The 11,978-nt window shown below is 32.4% G+C and overlaps 1 protein-coding gene across 1 annotated transcript; it reads right to left on the bottom strand.

Moving 5' to 3' along the window:
• Positions 1 to 5,485: 5,485 nt before the first annotated feature.
• On the bottom strand, positions 5,486 to 9,588 carry LOC109001309 (BRO1 domain-containing protein BROX homolog). Its single transcript, XM_018978537.1, has 12 exons — positions 9,378 to 9,588; positions 8,657 to 8,893; positions 8,177 to 8,251; positions 8,044 to 8,102; positions 7,813 to 7,948; positions 7,618 to 7,714; positions 7,456 to 7,522; positions 6,828 to 6,926; positions 6,452 to 6,547; positions 6,183 to 6,337; positions 5,928 to 6,029; positions 5,486 to 5,823 (listed from the first exon to the last, which is right to left on the bottom strand). Exons 2-12 carry the CDS (start codon positions 8,856 to 8,858, stop codon positions 5,655 to 5,657), a joined length of 1,257 nt encoding a protein of 418 aa, XP_018834082.1. The 5' UTR covers positions 8,859 to 8,893; positions 9,378 to 9,588; the 3' UTR covers positions 5,486 to 5,654.
• Positions 9,589 to 11,978: the final 2,390 nt, after the last annotated feature.

Below are 11,978 nucleotides of genomic sequence, written 5' to 3'. Positions count from 1 at the left end.
CACACAGCGAGCGTAACTATAACATACAAATTTCTACAAACACATTTACAAGTACACATACCTATATATTACAACAATTGAAAGTTGTGAACAAATATTTTAAAATAGTTAATTCGTTTTCTCTGCCACACTGTTAATAGATCACACATTAAGTTTATTTTGACGCAATTTCTCATATTCATTCATAAGGGCGCCCAACACTATCATCCATTCTCTATCTTGAATTTTATTTAAAATATTCTTAATATATGAGAGGTCCTCATGTAACAATAAAAACATATATAAAGGTAATGTATTAAATTTTTTAAATGTACTTAAAAGTACAAATCTTATCTCTTTTGCATGCTCTACAAGGTCTGTTGTTGTACAATCCAATGTACGTTTTACTGCATATCCAAAAGTAACCACTGGAGTTGATAAGAAAAAATCTACACAACCTCCCATCCTCCACACACCACACATTTTTTAAATTTTATTATTTTTTTCTTTCATCAAATTTTTAATATATGAATAATGAATAGAAAAATAAAATTATTTTAAAAAGAATAAACTCAAAAAAAAATTAAAAAAAAATATTAAAAAATTTAAAAATTTAAAAAAAAGGTGGTGTGTGGAGGTTGGGGAGGTTGTGTAGCATTGCTCAGTTGATAATGTCATCATAGGCTTTTAAATAAACTTGGCATCTAAGAATAGTAAAGAAATTATTATTTCTTGATATTAGTAATTAATATATTGTAATTATAATGTATAAATTGTTAACGAGGAAAAATGTTTATCTTAGTTGTGAAGTCGTTATTTCTTTGCAATTATAACATAAAAAGCTCTCATTTCTTTTATATCCAATTGTTTTGTTGCAATTTTCACATGACATGTAATAAAATGATTTATGTAAATCAACCATCATAAAATCTTCATTTAACCAAAAATGTTGATCACTACGGTAAAATGGAACAATTAAATGTACAAATAAAAATTCAACATTACTACATCAATTCAACCCATGCAACAAACAATCAACATTCTAGATTTAAACATATGCGCAGTCTGAGATTTACATTTCAAATTTGTATGGATTTAAATAGTCTACCTGTCAATCCACAATGATCAAAGAAATGAAGATTTAAATCCATACAAATTTTCGAATTTAACTATGAGTGCACATATTTCACAAATTCCATGACATGTAATAAAATGGTTGATGTAAATCAACTATCGTAAATATTCCTCTAACCAAAAATGTTGATCACTGAGTTAAAACGGAATAATTAAATGGACAAATAAAAATTCAACATTACCACATCAATGCAATGCAACCCAACAAGCAATCAACATTCCAAATTTAAACATATGCACAATTTGAAATCTACAACACAAACACGAAATCCATCAAAACATTGTTCCTAAAAAATTAACTACCACAAAATATCTTAGGTTTCAGGCTTCACATTTTTCTCTAAGTTCCGATCATTATCCCGATTGTGACGACGTTTAAAATCCTTTATATCATAGAGTATCTCCGTGATAACTTGGTCGATCGCCTCAAGGTGTTCCAAAGTGGAGGGCTTAGGAGAGCTTATAACCATCTTAGGCACGATCCTTTTCGGAGGAGGTGCTGTCCCCTTGTACTTGCCCATCGCGATTTTTTAATCATGTTATAATTTCTACCATTCTAGATAAGGAATGAGAGTAAAAACTATCATAGTAAAATTTCTAGAAATCTCAACAAGTAAACAAACAACATACTACAGATATCATAAGCATATAAAAGTAAACCCAAACAAATGCATGGACATTTACGCATGACATAAAACTTTGACATGTGCATCATGGACTTTTCTCATAAAAATAACCTTTATCATTTTATTTTTAAACTACATTTTTTTTTCTTTTTCTTTTATCTTTCTACCCAGCCCGTTTGTTTTTTTCTTTTTCTTTTTCTCATATCACACAGCCAGTCCCAACCCACGCATCCTCTTTTTTATTTTTCCACAGGACATTGCAAATTCTAAATTTTTATAAACATTATTATTAATTTTGGAATAATTATTATAGTATAAATTAAAGCAAATTAATCCAAAGTGGATTAATTTTTTTTTTTTTTAAGTTCGTGTAGTTATGACTTCTTTTTCTATATAGATCTTAACAGATCTTCACATATTGAAGAGCTTGTGTTCAAATCTATGTTGTGGCAATTTTTTTTATTTCCTTACAAATTTACAAACTCCGATGTTCATTTCTTTGTCATATATTTTTTTCCTCTTAAATGTTTTTCTTCGTACATATCTGAGTTGGTGTATATTTTTTTTTAAGTTTGTTTTTTTTTTTCTTTATAAATCTGAACAAGTCTTCATATATTTGAAAACAACTTGTTCCCAATTTATTCTACTTTTTTTTGGGACTGGTTCTTGTTTCTATATTTTTATTCTACTTTTGTTTCTTGTAGGTTTTTATGTTGGCCTTTTTTAATTTTTCCATAAATCTAAACAGATCTTCACATGTTTGACCTTGTTTTGTTTATTTTTTCTTTAATTGAGAATGTATACATGAATGAATGGATGATTTTGTTTTTGATTGTCCATTTTTTTTTTTTTACCTTTTCACTCCGATCTTTATTTATTTCCTTCTTTTCTTTCTTGTAGATTTTTCTGCTGTCCTTTTTTATTTTTCCATAAATCTGAACAAATCTTTACATGTTTGACCTTGTTTTGTTTGTTTTTTCTTCTATTGTGAATCTGTATATTAAAAAATGGATGTTGGTTTCTGTTGACTTTTTTTTCCTTAAAATATATCATATCTTCACATGTTTCAAGATATTGTGTTCAAATTATTTATTTTGCATCCCAGTTGATTTTTATGTTTTGTTTCTCTTTGATCTTTGTTTTGTTTAGTTTTTCTTCTATTATGAATCCCTACATAAAGGAATATACGTTGGTTTCTATTGTTTTCTTTCCCTATACATCTCTACATATCTTCACATATTAGATTTGTTATTACGTAAGAGCATCTTTCTTAGTCATATTTTTTTCTATTTATTTGTCTACACGACTTCAAATACCATGCGCACCTGTTTATTTATATTTATTTCTATTATGTTATGAATTTACTCTATAATATTTTTTTTTTGTCAGATGCACATATTTATTTCTCTACATAGCTTCAAATAATATGCGCATCTGTTTGTTTATGTTTTTTTTTTTTTTTTTTTTTTTTGCACTCTAAATTTTTTCTAACATGTATGTGTCTATATTATTTGATGAATGCATAGAAAATATCATATTTAACTGAGCAGAAAGACAGTATTGGATCTGAAATTGTTGAAGGCAACAGATTAGGAGATATCCAAGCCATAAATGTTTTAACATTTCTGTTAACGTACAATTTTATTTTAGTTTGCACTCTTAATTTTTTTTTTCAAACATGTATGTGTATGTACTATTTGATGAATTCATAGAAAATATCATATTTAACTGAACATAAAATCAAACAGAAGAATACCTAATTTATTCCAAAATTCACAAATGAAATAGCAGTGTTGACGGAATTTCAAACTCAGAAGGGAGCAAATAGATTTGGGATTTTATCAGATCGCAAACAGTAGAAAATATAGAACATCACAATTGTTTTTATACTAAACCAGAAGCGGTGAAAGTGGTGTAGAAAAAATAAGAAAAAAAAAAGAATTCGAGAAAGCAATGGAAAATGGGAGAAGAAAAATTTAGAATCCGATAAAATGAAACACATGAATTCGAGTACAACATAAGTAAGGACAAAAAGGACAAAATTGTAAATTGAAGCATTAGACGACAGAAAATTGAAGGACATCAATGGACAAGAAACATAAAAAGCAGGGCAGAAAGGAGAAACAAATACAAAACGAATGATAAAATTGGAAAAAAAAAAAAAAAGGGACAAAAACGAGAAAGAAATACAAAATGAATGACAAAATTGGGAAAAAAGAAATGAATGAAAAGCTACTTATTGGCGTTTATTATATATAAGATAATAATAACAATAAGAATAAGCAAATAATACATGCATCAGCATGATAAGGACATTTTTTGACTAAATAATATTTGCATGTTAATTTATTGATGCCCCCATATATGTATATACCCTTTATTTAAGTTATTAATAAGTTTAAGAAAAAGTCTAAATGCAGGTGTGGGGGTGGCCTCCCCGCGGACGGTCTCCTACGTGGACTAAAATGCCCCGTTTGAATTAAGTGATGAAAACGGTGTGCAAATGACTTTCGTTCAACTGAAGAACCCCTCTCTGAAAACACAAAATGCAGCGTTTTCGTTTGACAAATTTCCCAAGTCAAACATTGTTAAACACTAGCACACACTAGCACAGATGAAAAAAAAAAGGCTTTGTCAAAGGATCTTACCTAGTTCGATGTCGAGGAGTGGGTAGACGAAAGGGCGGGAGAGATTTTTGTTCTGAAATGAAAAAGTGCAGGCAGACGGAAGTGAATTTCATTTTTTGGGTTTTTTTTTTTTTTAATATAAATGCTGACAGCCACGTCAGCGTTGTGCACATACAGGCAAAAATTACGACTGTATGTAGCAGTTCTGTAAATTTAAACCGGTGGGTATAGTACTCATGAGTCCGATCGAGCTGTACGTTATATATAATTTGAGTATTTGGGATAAGAAAGTAATCAATTAAGGTATTGTATTTTCAAGTCCACGAAGGAAGCGCCTACATTATATGATGATCTTTCTAGTTTCTGCTACTTACTGTGGATGAAATGAAGTAATTAGATACACGAGTTGAAGAACATAAATTATCATGACGTATTAGTTGAACCACATTATATATGCATGTTTAAGATGATGCGATAAATGGATTATACCTGCCATTACAGATCATGATGAACTAATTAAAAGGAAAAAAAAAAAAATCTATTTACAAATTTATTTTAACATGTCCAGTACGTACTCAATATATATCCATATTTCTATAATTATAATGTACCGTACAATAAATAATGGGTTGAATGTTGATTGATATACCAACTTACATGGATGGGTGAATGTTATATATATGGCCAACCCACACACACACACACGCGTCTGCTGCGTGCTGCTGATCTCTATATAATACTCGATCTATCTGATCACTGAAAGCAAAGTTTGACAAAACTCAAAATAATGTATGGGTTAACACGAAGATAGAAATGGAGGCATACCAATCCTCCATATCCAAAGGACAACCCTGCATTGATCTATGACCGCCTCTACAGTTACCATGCATGCTTATTGCGTGCCGCCTACAGATTCTTATTTTCTTTTATCAAGTGTGGGCGTCCTGCCTCTCGGTCATCAATCTAGAGTGTTCTAGTCAAGGGCGTCACAAATACTAGCTGTAGAACAATATGAACTATATGAAATAATTGCATTAAAGGTTCCAGCAGGTTTTAGATCACCAGTAGGTGTCGTATTGATGGTGGTATGAGAATGATACATTTAACTAGATATGGAAGTTTAGTCAAGGGGTTTGGAAAGTTATAAAGAGATAAACAGTAAATACAAGCAATTATAATCGTTTCTATTCAAAAGCAATATGCTAGCTTTAATAACAGTGTGGGGAAGTTTAGTCCACAAAGTTGGCATCCGAACACAGACAAAAAAAGGAGAGGTCATACAAAGTGTTCATTCAGTTTCAATCTCATCTTCACTATCCTTTAAGTGGTCCTTTAGAGGCTGTCCGTGAACTTCCCATTTTTCACTATCCCAAGCTGGATCGATTTGAGGTAATTGATAGTCATCAGGTCTTAATGACAACTGGAAATCTGGTAGGTCAGGCAATACTTGGAGAGCACTGCATCATCACCAATAATAATTTGGTATATAAGGTAACAATTTATCCCATAGAGAGAATCAAATGAACTTGGATACTAGAGGATTGCATGGGAAGACCCTTACTTCTCTTGTTCTAAGAGGTAGCCATACGTCTGGGACTTCCTTGATGCAACTTCAGGAATTTTCTGATGTAAATGCTTCATAGCTCCCCAGAGTGGAGGAGCCCTTTCATGGAAAAAGAAAAGAAAAGAAGAAGACGAAGAAAAGAAAAACAGAAGCAGAGAGAAAGGTATAGAGTCAGTGAAAAGCTAAAAAGTTCCTTTGAGGATAGATAATGACACGTGCACCACATTAATTAGTCTACCGATCAAAACCAACCTGGTCACCGGAGCTGCAAGGCAAAAGTTCAAGCAAGCTTTCTTGCTCTCTGACAGAAGCTGTTCTGCAGCAAGAAAACAACATACAGCAGTAACATGGCAGGATGGTTCATTACCCTTGTCAAGGATCAGACCATGGTAGTAGTAAGCTGCAGCCTGCTTAGATAGATATAAATATAAATATAGTAGTTAGACTCAGATACACAACATTTACTGATCAAGTCCAGGAGAATGAAGTTTAATGAGTTTGATATTGATTGCATTAGAAACCTTTGCCTCGAGGAATTTCCATTTAATGAACCAGAGATGCTTCTTTCCATACCCATTATTGGCGTCCATATCACATCCTGACAAGCATTGATAAGCCTGATCAAACATAGGAAAACAAAAGAAGCATGAGAGAATGGCAGTTCTGAAGTTTAATACCTAGAGAAACAGGCAAGTCTCTCTCTGTAAGGAGCATAAACTTCTAAATTAACATCACTTGAAAAGATGTTAGATTCTATTAGTTGCATTACCTTGAATAAACACAGCATTAAACAGAATTCAGGAAAGACAGTTCATAGCATATAATAAAGCATCGTGCGAGAACTTGATGATGAGTTCAACTTTTAGCTTATGAGAGGTTCAAAATATAAATACACACCTGGCTAAAATAGCTCAGCTGTTCACATGCCAACCTCCTCTTGACTGATAAAGTGGCCTTTTGGCATTCAACAGCTAAACCGAGCTGAATTTCGGTTCCCTGAATGCATTGCTATGATCAACATCTATTTAACATCTCTAGACTCAGGTTAGAGTTTAGCAATTAGTTTGTACGTTAAATAATCATTGATTGATGAATCTGTGAACAGAATAAGATAACGGAGCAAATGGGACCAAATATATGATGAATTAAGTACTTCTGTGTGCATGTCAATTGTTTTGGGGTAAAAAAAAAAAAAGACTTTTTGGGGGCAAAGTTGCATCATTGGTGTTCTGAATGCATGTCAGTATTCTGTGCTTGGAAATTTCTACCATTTCTAGCATTTTCAATAGGTATTTTAATCCATAGAAAAACTTTATATGCTTGGATGAAAAATGAAAAAACATTTTCTACAGTCTAAGATTTGTGCTTTTGATGCAATCATGTTATGATAACGGATAAGATCTGGTATCAAAATGAGGACCATAGAAAAACATCATTTATAAGAATTTCCACCCATGTATCTGGAGACCTTGAGTAGTGGAAAATCAAATAACAACAAAATTCGGTGACGTTGAGTAATGAAAACCTGGCCTAGTGCTTGAATGGAAATAGCCTCCAGTACACCTTCGTGCAAGTCTTTCGGGAACCTTTTCCTGGATATATGCACGCGATTTCTCTCAATTAGACCTCGTAAGTGTTGATATAAGAGAGCTAAAGCATGCAAAAGTTCTCTAGTCTGTTTACATACCTGATATCTGGGGGTATACGAACCAGGACATCCCGGACACAAAATTCCAAGTATCCTGCTGCCTTGAGTAACAAATCAACAGCATCCCTCTTGCAATCTGGTGGTAGACATGTACAATTAGATGACTATTGATTATTCAACATATAGATTATAGACCATCTAGCGGGGTTAATTTCCATATGGATGAGTACAAACCTGAAGATACGACCCTTATACCAGAACCAGAAAGGTCCTTGGGAATCAATATGGAGTCGGCCTCTGACAAAGTCAGCATAGCCATTAGGCGAATGACAGATAGCAATTCATACCAGGAGTTTGATGCACACGTTTCCTGCTCATCAAGTTTCAAATTGGATTACAACACTGGAAACATTCAATCAAAATATTTAACCATTAAATGCAATACAGAGTTTCCAACAGTCTTACACGTCGCCCATCTTCTAAATTCTTCCATTTGAATTCGATTAGTCCCTCGAGACCATATTCTGTTACATTTGCAAATTATTCCACATATGTGAGAGAGAGAGAGAGAGAGAGAGAGAGAGATGACTCACGATACCTTTCTTAACGAGTCCAATCAAAATAGACAAGTATTCCTCAAGTGCTCGCCGTAGTTCAGTTATAGCAGATCCACCTGCAAGAACCATAGTTTCAGTTTAGTAAAAGCACTTTTGATGATGCTCCATTTGGTTGTTGATAAAACCAGTATATGTGCTTTCGAAGATTTCTAACGATCTTTCGGGATTCCAAAATTTAAAATAAAATCCGTGATCTTATTAGTTAAACTAAGCCGAATAGTCTTTCATTCTGTTCAGTGAATTCCCAGATGATAAAACATCTCTAGTACCTATTCATTTACTACGTTTCCTCAGCAATCAAACAGAGAACTGCTAAGATATGAAACGGATAAGAAAAAAGGAAAAATAGTGAGTGAGAAGAGAAAAAGGAGACGGTGGTTTGGCCTTAAAACCTGCGCCCACCGCACTTAAAAGTACTCAATAAACAATAAGTTGGCAATACTAGGCATGTGAGGACTGACCAGTATCTTCTGCCACCAAAACAATCTGATTCCGAATGCAAGACAATCTATCGGCAAGATCTTTTGGAATTAACCCTCTTAGCGGCCGTTGAAGATCAGATTGTACAGGTATTGGCATTGAAGGGACGAATACCACGACTTCGGGGACAATCAACTTCTTCTTCTTCCTTCCAACTGCGTACATAGAAGAAGTGCACCCCATTTTTCTTGGTAGGGGTTGGTTTCAAACATAACGCCCTACACAGACACCAATACCCATCCAACTCTATATTTTAGCTCCATTAAAATTTAAAGGGGCATAATTAACCGTGAAACAATGATAGATGAAGGAAAAAATGATAGCAAATTGTCACAACATCCAGGCATTTAAACCAAGGCTATATTGCTAAAAATCGACTCTAGCGAAGTGGGATAGCGAGAAATGGATAAAGAAAGAAAATTTAGTAGTTGGGATAATTAACAACATTAGAGGTTTCTTTTGGCAAGGAAGGTAGAAGCTAGGAAGATCAAGAAGAAGGTAAAGGATTCAATAGAATCATTCATTAATAGCGGTGGAAACCGAAGGGGCAATTAAAGCAGGTAGATTCATATTCAATAACGAAAACCCAATGGACAACTAAGTGCAAGTTGGCAAATGAGAAGCAGTAAGTGTGAGAGTGAGAGATCCGAGCGAGTGAGAATAAATATTGTATGTATATTCGATCAAACTGAAATGACTTACTAGTCACAGAAAGGAGATAGAAGTGATGATCGAGATCGCTACGAAGTTTCCAGGGGTCCAATGGACATGTTAATGTTAAGTTAATAAGGGCATCTCAGAGAGAGATAAGAGAAAGAAACAGAGAATCTGAGAATAGGAAGCTCAGAGACCGAGACATATCTCTCACATGGCGGAGTCGTAGAAATCTCTGCGTTGTTTAAGGAACCCGTTGAAATTTTAGGACTCCAGCACTTATTGGATTACTCAAAATTAAAAGATAATTTTAATAAATATAAGAAAATTTAATTTTTAACTATTTCATTTATATAAATTTTTATATTTAAATAATTATTTTTTTATTATATAATAATAAAATAATATATGATAAATTTAATTTTAATTATTTACATCAAATTTCTATATTAAATTATATATTTATTTATAATATAATAATTAATAATTAATAATTTTAAAAATATTTAATTTTTTAATTAATAATTTATTTAATTTTATCATATTTTATATTATATTTATTATATATTAATTAATAATTATGTTTTTATTAAATTAATATATTACTAAGTCAAATTAATATATTAATTATGATAAAATATATAATAAAAAAAAAGAAATAATTAATAAAATATATATTTGATATATGTACAGTAATTTTTAAATTAAAAAAAAATTTTAAATTAAAATTTAACTAATCTAATGTAAATATATTTTATTTTTTAATAATTAAATATTCATTAAATTTAATTTTTAATTAATTCAATTAAAGTGCTCTAAACAAATACGAGTTTGTAAATATTTACTTTCCAACTGGAGGAACATGGGGACGTTAAAGTCGAGACTACCTTGGTCCTCAAACTTAGCTAGTTTTTCGGGAAAGTGTGCACGTGGCTTTCAGACTAGGGTGCTGCATGGGGACCACCTCGTGGGGCCCGGGCTAATCGAACTTTTGACAACTGGTGTCTTTGCTTAGTGGGCCCACGGCCCACCTACGAGATTTCTTCTCCAGAACCCATAATATATATATAAAATAATATATTTGTTTTTTAATTCGGTCCTGTCCAATTCGAGGTGGGAAACCCCTAAATCGAGACCGGACCGGACCAATTTCGGTCCTCTATTTCTTAGACAGGGACCAGACCAAACCGGTCGGTTTTTCCGGTCCGGACCGACCGGCTATCACCCGTAATTACGTCTAATACCATGATAGAGGGAAAATTCTAAAAGACTTCTATTATTTAAAAAATTGTACAAATGAATGAAATACACAAAATATATAAAAGAATACAACCAAGGTGTATAGTAACCAAGGTTCACGTGATTACATATTGTGATGATAAGATTAAAATTAATATTAGATACATTTGTAATAGAATTCTCGGTTCTTTGTTGCGCAAAGGTTGCAGTCATTATTTTCTCTAGCATAGGAAAGCTCTATGAATTTTCCAGCAACAGCTAGGTACGTCCTCTTTTTTTTTTTTTTTCCAAAAAAAAAAAATATTTTTTATAATTTGTTCTTGCTTGAATTTTCTTTCTTTTTTTTATCAGTGATTCAAGGCCGGAATTGTAAAATGTTATCAACTCTCATGAGTCCGTGAACTTATATTGTAGTGAAATTATATTGCTGAGTACTATCATATGTGCATATATTGTATCATTCACTGAACTTATATTTATTTATTATTGTTTCTCATTTATGAAGCATGGAACACATGATTCTTTCAAGATACAGCAGGAATCTGGAAGTAGATTATCCAGAACATCCTTCGCGTGAGCATGCCGCAGAGGTTTGTTGTACGTAATTATTTATTTTTTGTCAAGTTCTGTTGAATAAACAACAGGTACAAGATGACATGAATGCGCTGAAGGAAGAATTAGTGAAGCTGCGTTTGGATATATATATATATATATATAAGTTATTTTTATTATTTTTTATTTATTTCATTGCGTAATTATCTAAGATATGAGATTGTTCAACTGCTAGGCTAGAAACCTTTGAATTTAATTATCATTTGCATAGAATGAGGGAACCCAAGAAAAGAAATGAAAAAAGAAGCTCATTCAATTGGTAATGTTAACTTTCCTGATATCCAAACACTTTCCTAGAGCAGCAATATCTGGAATTTGTTTTTCCTTTAGTTCCTACTCCTATATATATATCTCTGATCTTATAGTTTTTTGTTGGGAAAGGAGCTGGAAACTTGAATGAGCTCCAGATCAACCTAGAGGACCAGTTGAGTGAAGGGGTATTATCGGTGAGGGACAAGAAGGTGCTAAATCGACTTTACATTCTATACTCTTTTTTTTTGACTAAATTGAATGTGCTTATTTGAGAAATCAGCCTTTCACATTGTAGAATTTAGTTGTAATTTTGTACTCTTAACAACAATTCCACAGGTTCTCTACATAATGAAACGATCACGTGGATAATATATATAATACGCACTAATTAGATGTGATTTTCTTTCAATTTTTTTTCTTCCGGATTGATTCCTTTCATATATGCACCCATTTAATTAGTCCCAATCAGTCCTTCACTTTTTTTAAATGGCAGGCAAACTTTCAATTAAAAGCTGGGTTCATATATATGTAGTTTCTTTCAAAACT

This window comes from Juglans regia, chromosome 1, assembly GCF_001411555.2.
Source record: "Juglans regia cultivar Chandler chromosome 1, Walnut 2.0, whole genome shotgun sequence".
Lineage (NCBI taxonomy): Eukaryota > Viridiplantae > Streptophyta > Magnoliopsida > Fagales > Juglandaceae > Juglans > Juglans regia.
The sequence above is the reverse complement of the archived record's forward strand: the minus strand, read 5'-3'. Positions and strand labels throughout refer to the sequence as shown.

What these genes read in the sequence shown, in the direction of transcription:
- LOC109001309 (XM_018978537.1), bottom strand. Translation starts at nt 8,858, where the DNA reads ATGGGGTGCACTTCTTCTATGTACGCAGTTGGAAGGAAGAAGAAGAAG. An exon ending in CCATTCAAGCACTAGGCCAG is followed by an intron (nt 6,927 to 7,455) that starts GTTTTCATTACT and finishes CAATGCATTCAG; the next exon opens with GGAACCGAAATTCAGCTCGG. An exon ending in CTTGCAGCTCCGGTGACCAG is followed by an intron (nt 6,030 to 6,182) that starts GTTGGTTTTGAT and finishes TTTCCATGAAAG; the next exon opens with GGCTCCTCCACTCTGGGGAG.